Genomic DNA, 18,476 nt, shown 5'->3' with positions numbered 1-18,476 from the left:
TCCAGCAGAGCCCATCCTGACCCCGCCTGGCCCAGAGAGGTCGTGGCCAAACTGAGCCCCAGGCCCGGGCAGAGCTTGGTTGGTGCGGGGGCTGCCCGAGGGGTGACGGGGGAGCCGGCGCTGCCCGGGCCGGGGGCTGGTGGCGCCGGGGCTGTGGGCGCTGCCGAGGGCCGCGGCTCCGCTGGGTCCGCAGGGACCGGGGCACAAACCAGTTATTTCTCCTGGTGAGCGGTGATTCTGCTCAATACGCTGCAGCTGGTGGGGCTGTTGTGTCTGGGCCGACGTCGGAGCTTTGGCTCATTTTCTCCCCAGGCAGCTCCAGCCCTGGGACGTCTCTTCCCGGAGATCCCCGACACAACCCGGGATCCGCGCGTTTGGTTTGTGGGCACCGATCGCAGCAGATCGAGGGATCCGCCAGCCGCTCCGTGGCCTCCAGGTCACCACATATCCAGGTTCTGATGGTCTGTCAAGACTTTGGAAGCGGTTGTTGTAAATGAACGATCTCCCGGGGAACCTTGAGATCTTAATTCAGCCAATTTGTCTGCGAGAGAGCAGAACCCAGCTAGAACGTGGTTGTACGCGGCTTTTTCAGGTCTAAGATGAGTAGGGGAAAGTTTCGTGAGCTTGTTCCTCGCCCTTAAGAGAAATAGAGGAGAAACACAAGTACAGAGTGTTTGATGTGATGCTGAGGGTCCCTGCAAGTTAGTTGCCTATGTACCCTCAGAAATTGCTTTGGGCTGCACATATAATAAATAATCAGTTTTGTGGTTTGCATTGAGTTTTGTTGTTTGTTTGGGGTTTTTGGGGGTTTGTGTTGTTTTGGGTTTGTTTTTTTTCAGGTTCCTTTTGCAGAGGTCAGTAAGAACTTTATGACATGAACCCAGATATTTGGAGCTCAATGGAGCACTTTTGTCCTGTGCTAAAAACGCATCGGCTTGGGAAGGGACAAGAAAGACAGAAAGAAGAAAGACAGAAAGAATGACAAAGCAAGATAAGATGAAAAGAGCAAGGGGGAAAAGAGAGGGGGTGATGTATCTCCCCGTAAGCAGCTAAAGCAGGGGATCAACCACAAGATCCAACACTTAATGAGCCAAATCCCACCCTGAAAGCAAAATGCATGTTGTACCTTGTCCTTTATTTTTTGGGAGGGAACATCTCTCCTTTTTCATGTCACCTCCTTTCCCAGAGAGGATTTTTAATGCTGCATTCTCAGCATTCGCAGGAGCACGGAACCACATGGATCCTCTGCAAATTTGCCCCTAGAAAGACTGAACAAGCCAATTGTCATTTCTGTGGCTGGTTGCAACAGGTTTGATGTTTCCCGCATCACCAGCTCTGCTTTTCTCACCTGTGGGAGCAGCGCCAAGACCCAAAGAGCTGCTAAAAATAAGACAAACCCCAAATCAACCAGCACCCTGCAAATTGCAAGTGAGTCACATCCTTGCTCTCTGCTGCTGGTGAAAAGCAGGTAGGAAATCAAGAAATATCTAGATATACATATATTTATATTAGTATGTGCCAGCACCAGCCTGTCTCTGGCACCAGGAGGAGGAGGAACCTGCTTTCCCCAATGGGTAAAGACCTTCAGATACCTCCCTTTCTCCCCCCAAGTTGCTTCAACACCTGGAAGAAGCAGCTGTGCGTTCAGAAGCAGCTCTTTGTGGGCTGGTGCAGCCAGCGGAAGAGCAGAGCGCGAAGCGGGGGACGTGACAGCCGGGACACGACGATGGGTGTGGGGTTTTAGCTGTGACTCCAGCCACAGAACCACCACTGCTGCTGGTCTCTGAGCTCGCTTTTGCTCTGGGGGGGACAAAAAAACCCCCTATGTCTAAATCTTAATGCCGCGAAGGCAGGGACCGGCCATGGCGCTGACCACCGTCTACGCCAAGCCAGAGGTGCCACCGCGCTCGGCTCCCGGCGCCTGCGCGAAGCTTCCCGGTGAGTGAATTTGTTGGGTGCGGTCTCAAGTTGCACCAGGGGAGGTTGAGGTTGGATCTGGGGAACAATTTCTTCTTTCTTGATGAGCTTGAGGGTGTTTTCCAACCAAAATGATTCTGTGATTTCAAGGGGAAAAAAAGCCTCAAAACATAAATCAGAGCTTAGGTGAGGTTAAGGGAAAAGGGCAAATACAGAAATGAGCTTCCAGGCTCCTCTGTCACCCCAAAAAACACTGCTTCACCGAATCATACACAGAGCATCCCAGGCTGGTTGGGGTTGAAGGGACCTCGGGAGATCATCCAGTCCAATCCACCTGCTGACACAGGGTCACCAGAGCAGATCACACAGCATTGTGTCCAGGCGGGTTTGAATGTCTCCAGCCCTGCCCATCACCTCCAGACCACACTCCCATCTCTCCCAAAGCACCCACCAACCCCTCCAGCCCCCAGTCTGCAACTGGGATGTGCCAGGCTCATCCCAGACCAGACCCTCATGGGCAGGATCAGGTCTCTTTGCCATGCGATCAGCTCTGAGTCTCTTCTCCTCTCCCAGGCTTTCATCAGGGAGATAAGCAGAAAGACCTCCGGAGCCTGGATGGGGCTGAGCATCAACCAGACGCGCGGGCAGGAGTGGAGCTGGTGGGATGGATCCACGTTACAAGAAGCCTTGTGAGTGCCCCTCACTCCAGTTCACCAGCAAGTTCCAATAACCCCATCCCAGGGGAAATATTTCCCAGCTCGATGCTCAGCACAGACCCGGCTGCTCCCGAAATCCCCCTGGAGGCGGCAGCGACGCTCATAGGAGCAAATATAAACCAGAGCAACAGGGGCTCGGTGTCTGCAGCCCAGCTGCAAAACAGGGAGAAGAGAGGGGGAAAAAAAGCAATTAAACCCTTATTCCTATTACATACCCAAATGCAAAGTGCAAAAATGGGGAAATTTCAGCACGATTTTTGCCCCAGCTGTAATATATTTCACACAGAGGTGCTGTCAGAGCCACAGTAACGCAGGTATATATTTTTTAGCTCTGTAGGAAACAGACGTTTTTTATTTATTAGTACACACATGGGGGTGTGGGGAGGGGAAATTATTTTTTGGGGTGAGGAGAGGTTTACCAACAGTTCTGCTTCCCCAACAGCTGGAAAAACAAGAGGCAAACAGGTGCTACTTCAGCTGAGCTGACAGTGGTTGTACCGGTTCGGACTTTGGGGAGGAAAACACCCTAAAGAGATAAATATTGTCACTGGAAACACAGCGTCCGAGTGCACAACGCCAGGCTGATTGCCGTCCCGGTGCTCTCCATGTCTCCGGTGCAGGGTCCCGTCGAGGCAAACGCTTGTGCTGCGATACATTTTTATACATATATATATATGTAAATAAATATATATGTGTCTTCTGGCATTCAATCTCCAACCCAGCCCAGCCCAGGACATGGTTATGTTCTCCAGAAGAAGAAGGGATGTACAAGGTGTTGAAGAGAGACCCGTTGACCCATTTCTGAAGTCCAGAGTCTTCCCTTCAGAGACCGATCCAGTGGTGGAAGGGATGCTCATAGTGCAAGAGGAAAGGCTAGAGTGGGAAAAAATCAACATCAGATATGTATCTTCATGTTACGCTCTCCAGGGAATCCCAAATCGACTTGGCAACAGCCGCTGACACACCGGTTCTCAGGAATTTCCCAATTACCAGCTCCTCCCAGCTGTCAATGGTGGCCAAATGTGCTCCGAGAGAAATGCATGAGCTCTGACTCCTGTTCCACTCCGCTTCATCCTCAATAAAGTAAAAGCACTTTTCCCTGTATCCAATGCCATTTTCCAGGCAGCCAGGAAGGACGCGAGAGGGGCAGGATGGACAGGATGGGCATCTCTTAACTGGAAAGAAGCAGAACACATCCTGGTGACTCAACCTGGTGGGTTTTCTCCAGGGGAGGGGAAGACTGTGGGGGTTGGCACCTCCATCCTCAGGCACTTACCCGCCAGCGCGATGATGGTGAGAAGGAACACGGCTACGACCACGGTGACCCCGATGGGGACCTTTTGATCCTTAATGCACTTAAGACTAAAACCTGGGTACAAACCACATGGAAGAGACATGAAGAGCAGCCCCAGCTCCCGCAGCTCTTGTGTTTCCCACTCGGCGCCTTTAAATACGGCCACAAAGCATATGGAGGGTACAGTGGGGTGCAGGCTCAGTTCAGGGGTGCATCCCAGTGCTTTCATCAGTCTCCAGGATTTTTAGGGCTGTCTGACCTCACTGAATCCTCTCCATCCCACCCCAACCACAAGAGATGGGCACCGTCCCCCAGACCCACCGTTTGGGCCACCCTGTGCCTCCCGCAGCTTGCAAACAGCTTTACTTCCATCATCCTCCTGCCCCTCTCCCCAGCTATTTTAACCTAAATTTTAGCTGTCCACGTCACACTCGGCCCAGCCACAGCCTCCCAGTGTCCCCATAACAAGGCTGGTGCTCACTGGTCCTTTGCTCTGCTCTCTGCTGCGGCAGCATCGTTACAGCCGTCGGGTCTTCGCCTGTGCCAAAGCAAGAAGCTCATGAAATGTAAAGAGTTACTGCTAATGCTGTGAAGTTCTTCAGTAGAAAATTACTAACTTTGGCTGTCTTTCTCCTGGGAAAGACATTCTCATTTCCCCTCCAGCTGGTTTACATGCACGGCAGGAAGGAAAACACGATTTCTGCCTTCAAAACACCATTACTCGCTTTGTTTTTCCAAACCAGCCTTGATTTTACCAGCTTCTGCCAGCTCTGTTTGCCCTGGAGGGGTTTTGTCTCAATTACGTCCCCATTTCTTCAGCTCCAAGGTGTTTTCAGCGCCAGGACCCTCAGGTCACCCCACGTGCTGCTGGATGGTCCTTCAAACCCATCTGAGCGCCGTCCCCCAGCACAGAAATCACCCCCTCGTCTCCAGGGCAGCTCTTAAAGCCTCTGGGAAAGGGGATGGTGCTCAAGTACCTGCACCACTAAGAGCTTCTGCCATCCCTGGTGTGCGGAGGGGACAGACGGACCCTCTGGGGACGAGCGTGTCCCTCAGCTCCACCGGTCCTGCTCCGCCCGGGGCTTTGCCGGGGTGCACCTGCAGTCACTAAAATAAAAAATAAAATAAAAAAATAATAGTGATAATAAAACAACAACAACCAACCAGACAAAACTCATAATCCCCTCCAAACCTCAGTGTTGCAGTCACAGCACTTCTTTCTAAAAGCTCCTTCTCTCCTGTTCTTTCCATGTTCCAGCCTGTGTTCACTCTGAATTGTTGCTTCCCAAAACCTCCCACAACAGCGTATGTTTTTAAGACGTTGTCCCGGTTTTGTTAAAAACAAGACCAGTTCTCTTTTAGTGAATTTTCCTTTCAGCTAAGTACTTCAAAGTAACTGCACTTTTCTCAATTTTTGCCTGCATGTTTCTCAGACACTGTGCTCCAAGACAGAGAAGAGTGGCCAGTGGAATCCTGAAGAAGCTCGTGTTTAGATTTATTGCTATGACAGCCAAGAACACTGATAAGATTTCGCAGGTTCCGTCACGAGAGGGGCGTATTTGCAAGGAGGGGCGGACAGAACAGGTGACTAAAACTGACCGTCTGAGTTTTCCACCCCATAAGCGTCATACACCCTGTGTAAGAGGGAGATCACGAGGGCCTCGCTCTCTTCGACCATGGCCGGCATCCGAAGAGCGCCCTGCCAGCCGTGCCTGCAAATCCTAGACCTGAGGCCCCTATCTAAGGAGAAAGGCGGGGTGAGTGCCATGGTTTATTGTCACCTTGCAATTAAACCTCGGCAGTTGTTCTTACAAACTGGTTTTCTAAACTCTTTTACTTGCTGACCTTTCCTGGACGTGGCCTTTTCCCAGAGCGCATGGAAAAACATTTTGGTCTCTCCTCAGAAACGCAAAACCAGTCCCCCAGGAGATATTTGCAGAAGAAACAGAGAAAATGTTTTCTCAGAGAAACAGAAAAAATGTGAAACAGAAAAAGCTACAGATGCTGTTGTCAACGAGCCCTTGAAGCCACAGGCAGCTGCAACTCCCATAAGAAAGAGCTTCTATGTTTATTAAAATCGTATCTACAGCCCTGACATCTGTTCCTGTTTAATGTTGGCACTGTAAAAACATTTACATTATCTCCACCTGCACTTTGGATCTTACTCTGTTTGCATCAAGTATGTTCCAGGTGAGAACAACCTTCACGTGTTTGCAAAGCCAGGAATCAATTTTTTTTTTTTTTAAATCCTCAAACATTTGATCTTGAATAGGGTTGAAGTGATGTAGCATTTTGCTGCTGGCCCCAGCACCAAATTACTCCTGCTCCAGGCTGCAGCTTGGTGAGTTTTGGAGGAAAACAGCAGGTGATGGACGAGGAGGAGCAAAAACACCAAGTGAGGAACAGCAGAGAAACCAAATCATCAGAAAATAGTCCCAAATACACTGGGCTTGTGGGAAGTAAAAGACTTTTGCATACCAAAAAGCATGTCTAAAATATTAAAGGCGAACATTGTTCTAGTCCATGGCCTCAGTAGGAGGAAAATACGGCCAGTGGCACATGGAAATAAAGGCGCTCTTATGTGGTGCCCGAGAGATTAAAAAATCCACGCAGCAAACAGGACTGAATCCCTCGTCTGACAACACCCAAATACTGCTGCAACAAGAGAAAAATCCAGCTTTTACCCGAAAAAAAAAAAAGAAAGAAAAAAAGAAGAAAATTTCACTTCTCTGCAGGCTCCCAGCTCACCCTCTGCATGCTCAGCGGAAAATGGGCTTTTCCACACCAGCTTCTTGGTCCAAACCAGCTTCCAGTTTCCAGTTTCCAGGAGCTGCTGGGAGAGGAGAGATAGATAAGAGATAAGAGATGAGATAAGACATGAGAGATAAGAGATGAGATGAGATGAGATGAGAGATAAGAGATAAGGGAAACCAACTTCCACTGCCTGTTCTTTCCTCCACAATAGAGAAATAACTGCAGGTCTCCCCCTCCATTCCCGCAGCCTCCAGCCAGCTGAGGGGTTTAAACCCACGCAGGGATGCTCTGTGCTCCTGAACCCCAAATGTATCCCCTACCTGTAGTACTGGAGCAAGAATCCAGCAAATTGAAACAACCCGAAGCAGCTGCTGAAAGCCACCCCTTCCACGTTGCTTCCTGCGGTAAACCCCTTCTCTGATCATTATTGTTGCCGTAGGAACCTTTTCTTATCACCACTTCTGGTTTGTTTTTTCAGTTAATATTTCACATTCTCCTGTGTCTCCCAAAGGGAGATCCTGGGGGAGCAGCCGCGTTCCAAACCCAGGTCAGGCTCCACCAGGACTTGCAGAATTGGGGCAAAGCTACAAGAGAGCCCAGGGCTGGACGCTGTGAGTACAGCAGGAGCAAGTGCTGTTGTTGCCTGGATGCGATTCAGCACCAATAGCGGTTCTTCCCTGATGTGATGACTAAGTACCTCAAAAAACTTGGTTTTTTCCATGTTGTAATGCACCACTCCGAGCAGTCATGCGTGGAAATAAACACCAGAGGAAGTGCTGCGAGCCCAGCAGCATCAAAACAAACCAGGGCGGCTCAAAGACAATGTAATTTAACTGCAGAATGTAAAGCTACTGACCTTCCCCTGCTCCCTCCGGCACCAGCACGGAGCTCCAGGCTGTGCCGCTGTGTCCTCCTCCAGGGGACAAAAGAGGGGATGGAGCCAGAGATGTATCCTCCTCCTTTGCAGCTTTTTCCTTTCCCCAGCTCCTCTGCACCGACCTTAGTAAATACGCTCACACTCTTTTTCCAGATTAAACCAGCTGCTTCAGTGAATTCCAGCAAGAAAAGAAACAACAGGGGAGGGTGGGCAGCAGAGATGGCATCAGCTCAAAGACATCCCCCACGCCGCAGCTACCGCTGCCCATCGTCAGCATTTTTGTACCCACCGGCCATGACAGCGACACGGCTGATTTCCAGGCGACAGATCCCACCTGCCGTCCCTACAAATGAATATTTGCCGCTTCCCCAGCCAAGGCCTCTTCCCCACGTGAAATACGCGGGTTCCTTTTCACAGTAAGCGCAAAAAATGAGCCGCAAACACGTCACCAAAGCTACTGCGGGTGCCAAAGGCAGCAAACGAAACTATTTATAGGCTCAACAGTGGGACGGTGATACCACATTTCCCCCACCCACATCATAATTGCAGAGAAATCATCAAGAAAGGGCAAGTGGTGCTGGGGAGGAGGGGTTGTACCTGATAAAGACGCTGGTTTCTCTTCTCTTCTTTTTGGCAGAAATTTCGTGTTTTGATCGTGGTAGGAGACGCTCCAGGCAGGAGGAGGAGCTGGGGATGTCCCATTTCTGCAAAGGGGTGTGTTCCCTCATCCAAGGCTGCGTTACGGGGCTCTTGGGGCCCCCCAAGTCCTGATCCCCCCCAGAAGCAGCTGAAAGCAGCCGTGGGGCTGTTAGGGACGAACCCGACCTGGCTGGTGGGTGAACAAACCTCCCCGTGTCCCCTGCGAGAGCAGTGACTTGCAGCCACCCCCATGTCCATGTCCCCTGTCCCCCTCCTCGGATCAGCAAACTGGGGTTTGGGTGTTCGCCCTCCTTGGGCTCTGGACCAGGCGCTGCCTCGTGGCAGTTCACTTGCTGCGTGTTTACTTTGGGATTTCTTTATTTCTTTTTCATCCTCCCCCCGGGCAGAAAGGGATGGGTACAGTGTGCACAAGGGTGGGTGTGCACGAGGAGGCTTCTCTGCAACAGCAGGATGCTCCTTCCATCCCTCCCGTGAGCAAACTTGCTTGAAAACACCACACGGAGCCAAATTAATGTCATAAGTAATTGGTGCAGACGGTTGATGTGCAATGTCAGTACCGCAGCCCCCACCGAGGGCCTGATCCTGGCCCGTTCCCAAGTGTCTCTCCTGCTGTTGGCCCATCTCGTGCCCCCTCCCACCCCGCTCAGAGCTGGGTGACTTCTTTCTGGCAGATCCAGTGACATTCCCAGCTGCAGTATGCAGCGCTGATTGTGTTCCCCTTCAGCACCGCACAGGTTCCTTTGTGCCAATTGCTCAGCCACAACCTGGGGGTGCAGGAAGAAGCCTGTGTCACAGCACAAGGGTCCCTGGGGTGCCCCCACCCCGACACCCATCGCATCCCAAGCGCTCACCAGCTCTGGTCCAGGCCGGAGCCGTTCAGCCAAGTCCAGCCCTTCATGGGAGAGGTGCGGGAGAGGCCGATCCAGAAGCAGCTGCTGGGTTTCTGAAGGATTTTATTTAGGAAATCCTGTGTCGGGGGAGAGGGCAGGTGGTGACACTCATGTGTCACTGATCGTCATCCCAAAACAGGCTCCAGCCTGTCCCCACGCAGCCCCGAGTCCCACCAGTGTCCCCCACAATGACACCAGCCAGGGCTCCACGGAGGTTTGGGCACAGGGGTGGGTGCTGAGCCCAGATTTCTGGACAAGGCTTAACCCCGCACCAGGTGCCACCAGCCCCGGGACCCGTCCCACATCGCCGATGCCATCGGTCCCTTTACCAGCTCGTCCTGGTCCCACGGCATCAGCAGCTCGGCCCCCCGACTCGCACAGTCCCCCCGGCTCTCCTTCCAAGAGCTCATCCTGTCAGCAGCCCAAAAGCACTTGGTCCCATGCGACATCCAGCCCCAGGGGCAGATCTTGCACCCCCCAGCCTCTGAAAGACAGGCAGTGCCATGTTCAGCCACCAAGAAGCCACCTTGTGCCATGTTCAGCCACCAAGAAGCCACCTTGTCCCCTGCCCATCCAAAGAAGGGCAAGCGTTTAAGTCCTGCTTGCTCCCCAGGAACACGGGGATGGCCTGAGCTTCACCTGCTTCTCTAATTTGGGGGTGCTACAAGGTTTTGGGAAACCAGACAGTGTGGAGATGTGTTGTGGTTGGCATTACCTTGCAGATTTGATGAGCAAAGATCTTTCCGCAGCTCTGAGCGGATCTTCTCCAGGGTGCTGTTGCCATCTCCCACGGTCCCGCTCCCGGTTTTGCAGTTTTCTGGGTTCCCTGGCTGCTGGTGCAGAACTGCAAGGGACAGACAGAGCAGGGGAGAGGGACGGGCTCCTCCAGGCACGATACCACTGAGATCTACATGCACGTGGTCCCAATGGGCTGCAGGGAAGTGTCTGGGATGTGCCCCCCCCACCCCTGCCTGAGATGGAACACGAGATACGGAGCCATCAGCCTGACCAGCTGCAGAGAGCCCCAGGAGCCTCTGACCGCTACGGAAATGGCCTCTTGTGCACAAACAGATGTGCCAGCCCCATCTGTGCAGCCCAGAGGGGCCTGGCGCAAGGGTGAGGGGCTCTTCACTACCTTCTGACTACCCCTCGCAGCACAGCATGACCACAGACACCTGCAGTGCGCACAAACAGCTCCCAGCAGATGTGTTTTGGGGTCTCTCTCTGGTTCTGGACCCCACAAGTTCAAACCATCAGCCCCAGATTGTTGCTGCTCCCAGTTCCACCCCGCAGCAGGGACAGCAGATCCCTACAAAGCCACCGGCTCAGGGCTGGTACCCAAAGTTGCTCCCACATCCTCAGAGCATCACCTGCGTTTTGCAGCTCTTGGAGCCACGAAGGGAGCTGAGCCTGATCCCTTTGCTCTTTCCTCCATACCCCTGTGCCAGAAGCTTGGCACATCCATCCCCAAAGTTCAAATCCACACCCGAGACCCTTCCCAGCACAAGATCCATTGGATCCCCTCCCCCTTTGGAGAAGGATTTCCTCACCAAGATCCACCACACATTTGAGTCTCCCTTCCACCTGCTTGCTGTGGTTCGGGGGTGCTGTGGGTCAGGGCAGCATCAGATCCCACCAGCAACATCACACCGGGCACAAAACTCATTCCAACAGGGCTCCGTGTGACCCTGAGCTCGGCCACGGGGTGTCAAATCCTGACCCTGCCACAGCTGAGAAGTTTCCAGTGGTTTTCTTCTCACTGGCCAACCAAAATAGTCAAGTCTCCTCCATCCACCAGCTCTACGAAATTCTGATAAATGCCACAGATCGTAAAAAGCAGATTGGCCTCCTACACAAGCACCTGAGCCAGCACCCCCGGAGCAGGGACCCTCTCTTTGGATGGTCCCCTCTCCGGATTGTCCTTTGGTTGTCCCCGTGCCGACAAGCAGAGCTACTCACATGAGCATCCCATTGCCACCACGGCCACCCCGAGGAGGAGATTCCCGGTCCAGCCGGCGCAGAGAGCGGCTCGGTGCCACCGGGGACAGCTCGATGCTGCAAGGGAAAGGAGTTGTTGGGAGAAAAACCTTGTCCCAGCCCCGCATCCCGCCAGACAGACCTGCAGCGCAGATTCGGGCTCTTTTCTCCCCAAAATCCCTCTGTGCTGCTGCTGGTTGTTCTAAAGCTTTGGTCTATCGTCCACGTTTCACCACTGCCACCCTCCTCCCGATCCTACTGGCGCTGAGCAAAGATGCTCGTGATGGAGTTGCGTTGGTTTTTACCCAGATACCCAAGAATTGGGAATTTCCTGGATGTTATAAAGTCACTAGAAGTCAAGGGTAGAGCTGGACCAAGATGGCAGATAATAAGAATATATATTAATAAGATGAATAATAGCTCCACCACGGCATTTTTTCTCCACACCAGGGGAAAACTGCAGAACCTGGATGGACCAAGCTCTGCGAGGAGACTCATCTGACCATGGTTAAACAGCCCCGTTCTCCCCGAGGAGGCCCGGAGGCCGATGTTCTCCCTGCAGAGCTCAAGGTCAGGTCAAGCGCATCCATCCTCAGCTCTTTCTTCACAAAAGGGAGGGCAGGATGCTGCTTCTGGCCAAAGCCAGAGCTCACCTTGACCAGCAAAGGTTTGGCATCTGCTTCAGAATTAAACAGCAAAGGAGGAACATTCAATTCCACCTTAACATCAGGTGGTGGGTTTTGCAGAGTCCTTTGAGATCAAAAGCGGGGTGTTTGGTGGGAATCATGGAAGTCTTGCAAAAAAGAAGACATTGTGGGAAGTTGCCTGAAGATGTCCTCACCACGCAGAGATCTCTTCCAGAGGAGGAAAGAGCAGGAGTTAAATCTTTGGCTGAAGCCAAAGCAGGTGCAGGAGGAAGGCTGAGGGAGGTGTAGGGGGGACAACGTGGTGGCCGTGGGCAGAAAAGCAGCATTTTAAAAGTCCTGGTAGGACTCCGGCAAGAGTGACTCCATTTCAAAGAAACCCTAAAACCATTTCAAGACAAAACTACTGAAGGAATCACAAAGAGCAGACGGGATCCTTCATCACCCACCACGGCCCCGGGCCCTTCCCTTCCTGCTTGGAGGGCAGGGGTCTCCCAACACAACCACAGCCAAAACATAAAAAATCCCCCCAAAAGCCCCCCTGATGCACTTACTCTGAGGTTGAGGAAGTGAACGCATTTTCCTGCAGCCCCTTCCAGACCCGATATTCAGGTCAGCATAGACAATTTCCTCGGCCATAGCAGGAGAGGCAGGAGGATCACCAGCCGTGCCTCTGGCTCCAACGGTGCCCGTCCAGCCAGCAGATAATTCAGTTTTTCTTTGGTTTTTCACTCCTCTGGTTTATCTCTACAAGTTCCTCTCCAAGCCAGAGCTCTGCGAGGAGAAGCACGAGCCTCTGAACGCTCGTCAAGTGCAGCAAGATTGCAAAAAAGCACCTGCGATGCACTGGTCAGCCCGAAAATGAAACTTTATGCAGTTTCCGCTGAATTAAGCCAGGGAAAATGTGTTTCGGTCATCAGGGGAAGTAGCGCCTGACAAGGTTAAGAAGCCTTTTCTATTCAAAGTTGAGCCGTATTCTTCTAAGGTACCAAACAAGACAATAATTTAAAAAAGGCCCAAACAAACCCAAGATCCGTGGTTCAGCAAATGGGCCGTTCCAGACTTCGCTCCACTCTGTCCAAATGGGTTATTTTGCACGAGAAATAAGGTGTCATGGCAAGAATTATGCAGAGACTCTGCGATCTCCCAGAATGTTCCTAGCAGGATTGTGAGAATGGGGATTTTTATGAAATACAATAAAACCAGATCCCTTCCACCCTTAACTCCTCCCTGCAGCTACTTGAAAGGTGTTTTCTTGCCTCGGTCACTGCTTCTCCCCACCCAAACCTATTCCAGCATCGTCGCTTTTACCAATTTCCCTGTAATTTCACTCTTTTTTCAGCCTGGGTTTAAAGCACATCACCATTTTGCTGCTTTGCAGAGCAAGGAGGTGACAAAAAAAACCCCGTGAGACTCTGGAAACAAGGGGTTGGAAACGAGCCCTTTGAGGGGAAAGATGGAAAATTGCCTCAAAAGCTCAAGAAATCAAGTTGTTTCTCCTTTGTTCCTTGTTTTCAAGTCATTTCCAAGAGACACTCAGCTGCTCCCCTTGGAAACCAGGACTGGACTAACTGGAGGGCAGAGAAGGTCAAAAATGAAAACACAAACCCAAAATTATAGAAAATGTAAAGGTGTGAAATGACATTTTGACTGGTCTCTTTGGAAGATTCGCTCATCTTTTTCTGCACAGACTAAGAAATCCCATGCAAAGATTTTTCAACCCCAGTGAGAGCAAAAAACAAACTGTCAGGACCTATTGAAACATCCAAAAATTAGCTATTTATCCCTTTTTAGGGGAAAGTGGTTTCCAGACTGGGCAATGTGAGCACATGGAAGGGGCTTGATTGTGACCAGAGCAGGTAGAGAAAACCCTGGGGAGATTTATCATGAAATTTTATTTGAGAAACATCTAACACAGGAAGGGTTGCGGCTTCTCGACAAGAAACAAACACTTTAGTTTAAAGGTCTGCAAGCTTTAACGTTTTTTCTGCATCCAATCTGGCTGCACAGAGGCAAAGCAACAAAACCCAGCTCCCAGAGAGCACCTAATGCTGCAGACCTGACAGCCTCGTTAAGCTAATTGTGCTTTGTCCCTTCTGAAAAAGGGGTGGCTGTGGTTAACAGCATAAAAAGGTGCGATGAGAAAGGCAGCTCCCGCACAGCCACCGCGCTCGCAGGGGACACAGGGAGGCTTGTTCACCCACCAGGCAGGTGGGCTTTGTCCCCACCGCCCACGGCTGCTTTCAGCTGCTGCTGGGGCTCCTGCGGCAGCAGCTTCTGGGGGCCGGCCCGTAAGCCCCCGAACACAGCAAGAAGGTCTGCATCAGTCACAGGTGCCACACGAGGTCCCTTCAAGTCCCCGCACAGGGACTTGGTTGTAGCTGGTTTCTTTTGGCTTTCAGGATTCGTATAAACGAGCAACTGGAGGTTGAGCCTGAGGAGCCCGAGAACAAGCAGAAGGTTCGAAGGAAACAGAAACGCTCCAAGAAAGAGGCTGAAGAGGAGCCTGGAGCAAAGGACCAAGCTGTGGAAGTGGTGCTGGATCCTGTCGCTGCGGCCTCGCAGGAGGTTCTCATGGTGGAAGTCGAGAACGTGGTTCATGAAGATTTTCAGATCACAGAAGAGGTTAAAGTGAGTGAATTAATCATGCAAGCCTGGACATGTCCTGTAGAGTTCCTTGAAAGGAAGAGTTCTAACATCAGGCTCTAATTTCAGGCCTCAGAAACCTCAGTTCATCCTTCTCACGGCCACTGCATGAGGGGATTAGACGAAAAGAATTATTTTTCATTACCACAGCTCAATTCCTTAGAACTGGTCGCTTCAAAACGTTGCTGAACAACATGGTTGAGCTGTGCTTAAATCTGTGTAATATCCTCTATCAAAGTGAGTGACTTGAGTGGTCAACCTGATCATATCTTCTGGCCAAAAACCAGTTAAGTTTTGTGTGTGCAGGACCCCAGCCTGTTCCCCTTCTTGCCTTTCCTTTGGTTCTATTATCAACGGTCGTTCCTTTTATCAAGTGATGTATATGTTTGTTACTGACTGTTGGCTTAGACAAATTTGAAAAAATGACATTTAGCTATGAAACTCAGCTGTGTTTCATTTCTTTACTCTGTCGTGACAAGTAAATAACTCTATAAGGATACTCCCTTATGAATGTAAAAGTTGACTGAGCCTTTGGGGGTTTATTACCATTTTTTCAGAGAGTCTGTACTCCAGATGATGCAGGCGGGACAGCGCGTGGTCGATAACCCCATCTATCTGAGCGACATGGGGGCAGCGCTGACAGGGGCAGAGTCGCAAGAGCTTCAAGACATCTTGGAAGAAACCAGTGTAAGATGAAGCTTTTAACTAAAGCTGTGGGAACTGCATTAAAAGTATGTTTGGTTTATGTCACGGTTTCTTTACCATCCTCAGTACGGAGGGGACTTCAATACCATGTTTGATAGGTTACTATCACTAGATTCCTGTTGAAGGATGTAGTAAGTCATCAGTAACTTGCCTTTGTTGTGTTCACGCAAGCAGGAAAATCCTCGAGGACTGCAGTTACCAAGCATCTGTGTAAAAATACAGCATAGTACTGTATATAGCACGTAGTTGAAATAGCACAATGTTACTTTAAAAGACTCTGCTAACCACTGTGAGCTGTGGTAGTTCCTGACTCTTGTACGTTTTAATCAGAATACAAGAACTGCATCAAAAGGGTAATTAAGTATATAAAGTACAAAGATTTGTGTGTATGGAGTCAAAAGTTCCTGAGTTTATTAATTCCAAAAAATTGGCGCTTTTCAAACTTCACGTTAAGTGCAAAATGCTTTTGCAGCAGGGTAGGAATTGTTGGAGACTTCTTAAGCCAATTAGACACATGCGGTCTGTGGGACCAGATGAGATGCAGCCAAGGATGCCGAGAGGGCTTATCTATGTCATTCTTTTGTGGTCTCGGTCATCTTTAAAACACTGTGGTGATTGGGGAGGCTCCTGGTAAGTGGAAAAAGGGAAATGCCAGGCCTGGCAGCTCCATCCCCGCGTCCCTCCACAGCTCCGGGGGCTCCATGCCCAGCACATGGAACTCGGCCGTGCTCAGCACGGCCTCTCTGAGCTCGGGGACGCTGTAATCTGGGCTCAGAAGATCCTCGGGCAGCGCGAGGGACGAGAAGTTCAGGCTGGGGGACGGCTGAGCTGGTAGCACCGGGGTCCCCTGGCCTGAGGCTGCTGGGTGACCCCCAGTGCATCCAAGGAGCACCCAAAGATCTTTAGGGCCTCTTCTAATGGCACCACCTTGGTTACTGGCTGGGGGTCCGTGTGGTCCCCAGGAGCTGGGTAGTGGGGCCGCACCGCACTCCCCTCTGCACTGGTGGCCACAGGGTCAGGAGCTGTGGGGCCGCTGCTGGACCCATCCTCGGTGACCCTCACGGCATCCCGGGAGATGCCGAAGAGCCGATGGGCCTCTTGAAGCAGCATCTCCTCGGAGACGTGCAGGTCAGCTCGCAGGTCCTCCTGGCCCTTCTTCTGGGGAGCAGCAGAGGAGCTGGTGGGGACGTTGCTGCTCCGGGGGATGTTCCTGCCCCCAGGTGCCCCCGCAGCGGTGGCCGTGCTGGGAACGTTGATCGGTGCCCATTGCCCCTGGACGTGCTGGGAGCCGGGGATGGAGGTCGGCAGCTCCGGAGGGGCTGGGGCCACCGCTGTGCCCTGGTGGCCGTAGGGGATGGTCCACTGGATGTGGAACACCCGGGGGTCAAACCAGCAGCCACACGGTGCTCTCTGCAGACCTGTGTGGGGAGAGGGAGCCGTGCTGGGCCGGGGGGGCCCTCCGTGGGCACCCCCCAAGCCGGCCCCCATCACCGACAGCCCCCGGTTCTGCCCAGTGCCGTATGTGCCGGGGGACAGGGGTGGTGGGTGCTGGGAGTGCCCGGGGTCGGGGATGGCGAAGGGGCCAAAGGTGCCGGGGGTGTCCGAGCAAACAGGCGTGTCATACCTGCTGGTATTTCCAATTTTATTTCCACCCGTTTCTGCTCTTGCAGTTATCCAAGGTGCAGCCAGACAAGGGCAGGAGGGTCCCTGCCCTGCAGTCCCTCCCTCGCCATTCTGGGGCTCATTTGGGGTTATTTTGCTGCGGCAGGGAGGCAAAGCCGGGCTCTGGAGCTGAGCGCGGTGGGACCCGAGGAAGGGCCTGGTTGTCCTGAGGCTCTGAAGGGCTTTGCCCCGAGCCCTGTCCCCGCTGGAGGGGACGCTGCTCCTGTTCCAGACGAAGACGTTGCAGCCCCTGTTGTCTGTGTGTCCATGCCCACCCTGGCCCCCCAGGTCTGTCCCTGTCCCAGGGGCTCCGTGCTGCTTCCTGTGTGGGGCCGTGTCCGTGAGTCCTGCAGGGACCCGTCTGTCCTGCTCCCCCCACCAAAGGGCGGCTTCCCCTGGGGAAGGGGACAGGGGACCCCCCCATTGTCTGTCCTGCTGGCGGTGACTCGGCCCTGGGGGGGCTCGGTGCCCTTGGGGGCTCATGGGCTCTGATTTGGGCTCATCGAGGCTTTTGCAGCTCTTGGGGCCGTTTCCCGGTGCCCCCTGCGCTCCCTCCCCCTCCCACACAGGCACAGAGCAGTTCTGGAGAAACAGCGTTTAATAGAAAAACAAGAGAAAAGGTCCCAAAGCTACTCTAAGCCCCTCACCCCAAACCCACCACCCCCTCCTCCCGCACCCACTAACACCCCCCCAAGCACCCCCCTCCTCCCACACCTCCCCTAACCCACCCACCCCCAAACCCACCACCCTCCTCCCACACCCTCCAACCCCCCCAGGCCCCCAAACACACTCCCCCTCCTCCCACACACCCCCAGACCCCCCCACCCCCAAATACTGCACCCCTCGTCTCCCAACCCCCCCCACCGTGTCCCCTGCTCTGGTCTAATCCCCCCCTCCCACCCCCCTGCTCCCTGCCAGAGCCCTGCGCTTGCTGGGGGGCTCTGCCGAGGGGCTCTGCCCCCGCTTCTGCCCCCGCTGCTCTGCCAGGGCAGCCTGGGCCGGTGGCAGCTCCATCCCCGCGTCCCTCCACAGCTGCGGGGGCTCCATGCCCAGCACATGGAACTCGGCCGTGCTCAGCACGGCCTCTCTGAGCTCGGGGACGCTGTAATCTGGGCTCAGAAGATCCTCAGGCAGCGCGAGGGAGGAGAAGTCAGGCTGGGGGACGGCTGAGCTGGTGCCACCAGGGTGCCCTGGCCTGGGGCTGCTGATGGGATCGTCCTGGGCCACCCCCAGCGCATCCAAGGAGCAGCCGAAGATCTTCAGGGCCTCTTCTAATGGCACCACCTGGGTTCCTGGCAGGGGGCCCGTGTGGTCCCCAGGAGCTGTGTGGTGGGGGGCAGCAGAGGGGCTGGGGGGGCTGGTGCTGCCCAGGGGGCTGGTGCTGCCTGGGGGTGTCCCCACGTTGGTGGCCGTGCCGGAGATGTTGAGGGGTTGCAGTGGCCCCTTGACGTGCTGGTAGATGGTGACAGACGTCAGCAGTATTGGGGAGGCTGGGGCCACCGCACTCCCCTCTGCACCGGTGGCCACAGGGTCAGGAGCTGTGGGGCCGCTGCTGGACCCATCCTCGGTGACACTCACGGCATCCCGGGAGACACCAAAAAGCCGATGGACCTCTTGAAGCAGCATCTCCTCGGAGACGTGCAGGTCAGCTCGCAGGTCCTCCTGGCCCTTCTTCTGGGGAGCAGCAGAGGAGCTGGTGGAGACGTTGCTGCTCCGGGGGATGTTCCTGCCCCC

The 18,476-nt window shown here is 53.3% G+C and overlaps 1 protein-coding gene and 1 pseudogene across 5 annotated transcripts; both read right to left on the bottom strand.

Annotated features, from left to right (window-relative positions):
- Positions 1-3,008: 3,008 nt before the first annotated feature.
- LOC135999048 (C-type lectin domain family 2 member E-like) lies at positions 3,009-8,370 on the bottom strand. 5 transcript variants are annotated; one of them, XM_065652479.1, is made up of 7 exons: positions 7,538-8,370; positions 6,676-6,760; positions 4,905-5,034; positions 4,409-4,465; positions 3,910-4,002; positions 3,624-3,808; positions 3,009-3,506 (listed from the first exon to the last, which is right to left on the bottom strand). In XM_065652479.1, the coding sequence occupies exons 3-7, from the start codon at positions 4,927-4,929 to the stop codon at positions 3,456-3,458; spliced, it is 411 nt and encodes a 136-aa protein (XP_065508551.1). In that variant the 5' UTR covers positions 4,930-5,034; positions 6,676-6,760; positions 7,538-8,370; the 3' UTR covers positions 3,009-3,455. The 5 variants fall into 5 exon arrangements, with proteins under 5 accessions (XP_065508551.1, XP_065508547.1, XP_065508546.1 ...); XM_065652475.1 differs by having other exon boundaries at positions 3,009-3,808; positions 7,538-7,721; positions 8,156-8,370; XM_065652474.1 differs by having other exon boundaries at positions 3,009-3,808.
- A 491-nt stretch (positions 8,371-8,861) lies between these two features.
- Positions 8,862-12,844, bottom strand: LOC135999295 (killer cell lectin-like receptor subfamily B member 1B allele C; annotated as a pseudogene).
- Positions 12,845-18,476: the final 5,632 nt, after the last annotated feature.

Source organism: Caloenas nicobarica, chromosome 27 (assembly GCF_036013445.1).
Source record: "Caloenas nicobarica isolate bCalNic1 chromosome 27, bCalNic1.hap1, whole genome shotgun sequence".
Taxonomy (NCBI): Eukaryota; Metazoa; Chordata; class Aves; order Columbiformes; family Columbidae; genus Caloenas; species Caloenas nicobarica.
The sequence above is the reverse complement of the archived record's forward strand: the minus strand, read 5'-3'. Positions and strand labels throughout refer to the sequence as shown.

Excerpts from the sequence above, each read along its gene's own strand:
- LOC135999048 (XM_065652474.1), bottom strand. The coding sequence starts at position 4,929 with ATGGCAGAAGCTCTTAGTGGTGCAG. Across the intron at positions 4,466-4,904 it reads AGAAGCTCTTAGTGGTGCAG|GCGAAGACCCGACGGCTGTA; the intron begins GTACTTGAGCAC and ends GCTTTGGCACAG. Across the intron at positions 4,003-4,408 it reads GAGAGCAGAGCAAAGGACCA|GTTTTAGTCTTAAGTGCATT; the intron begins GTGAGCACCAGC and ends GTTTGTACCCAG.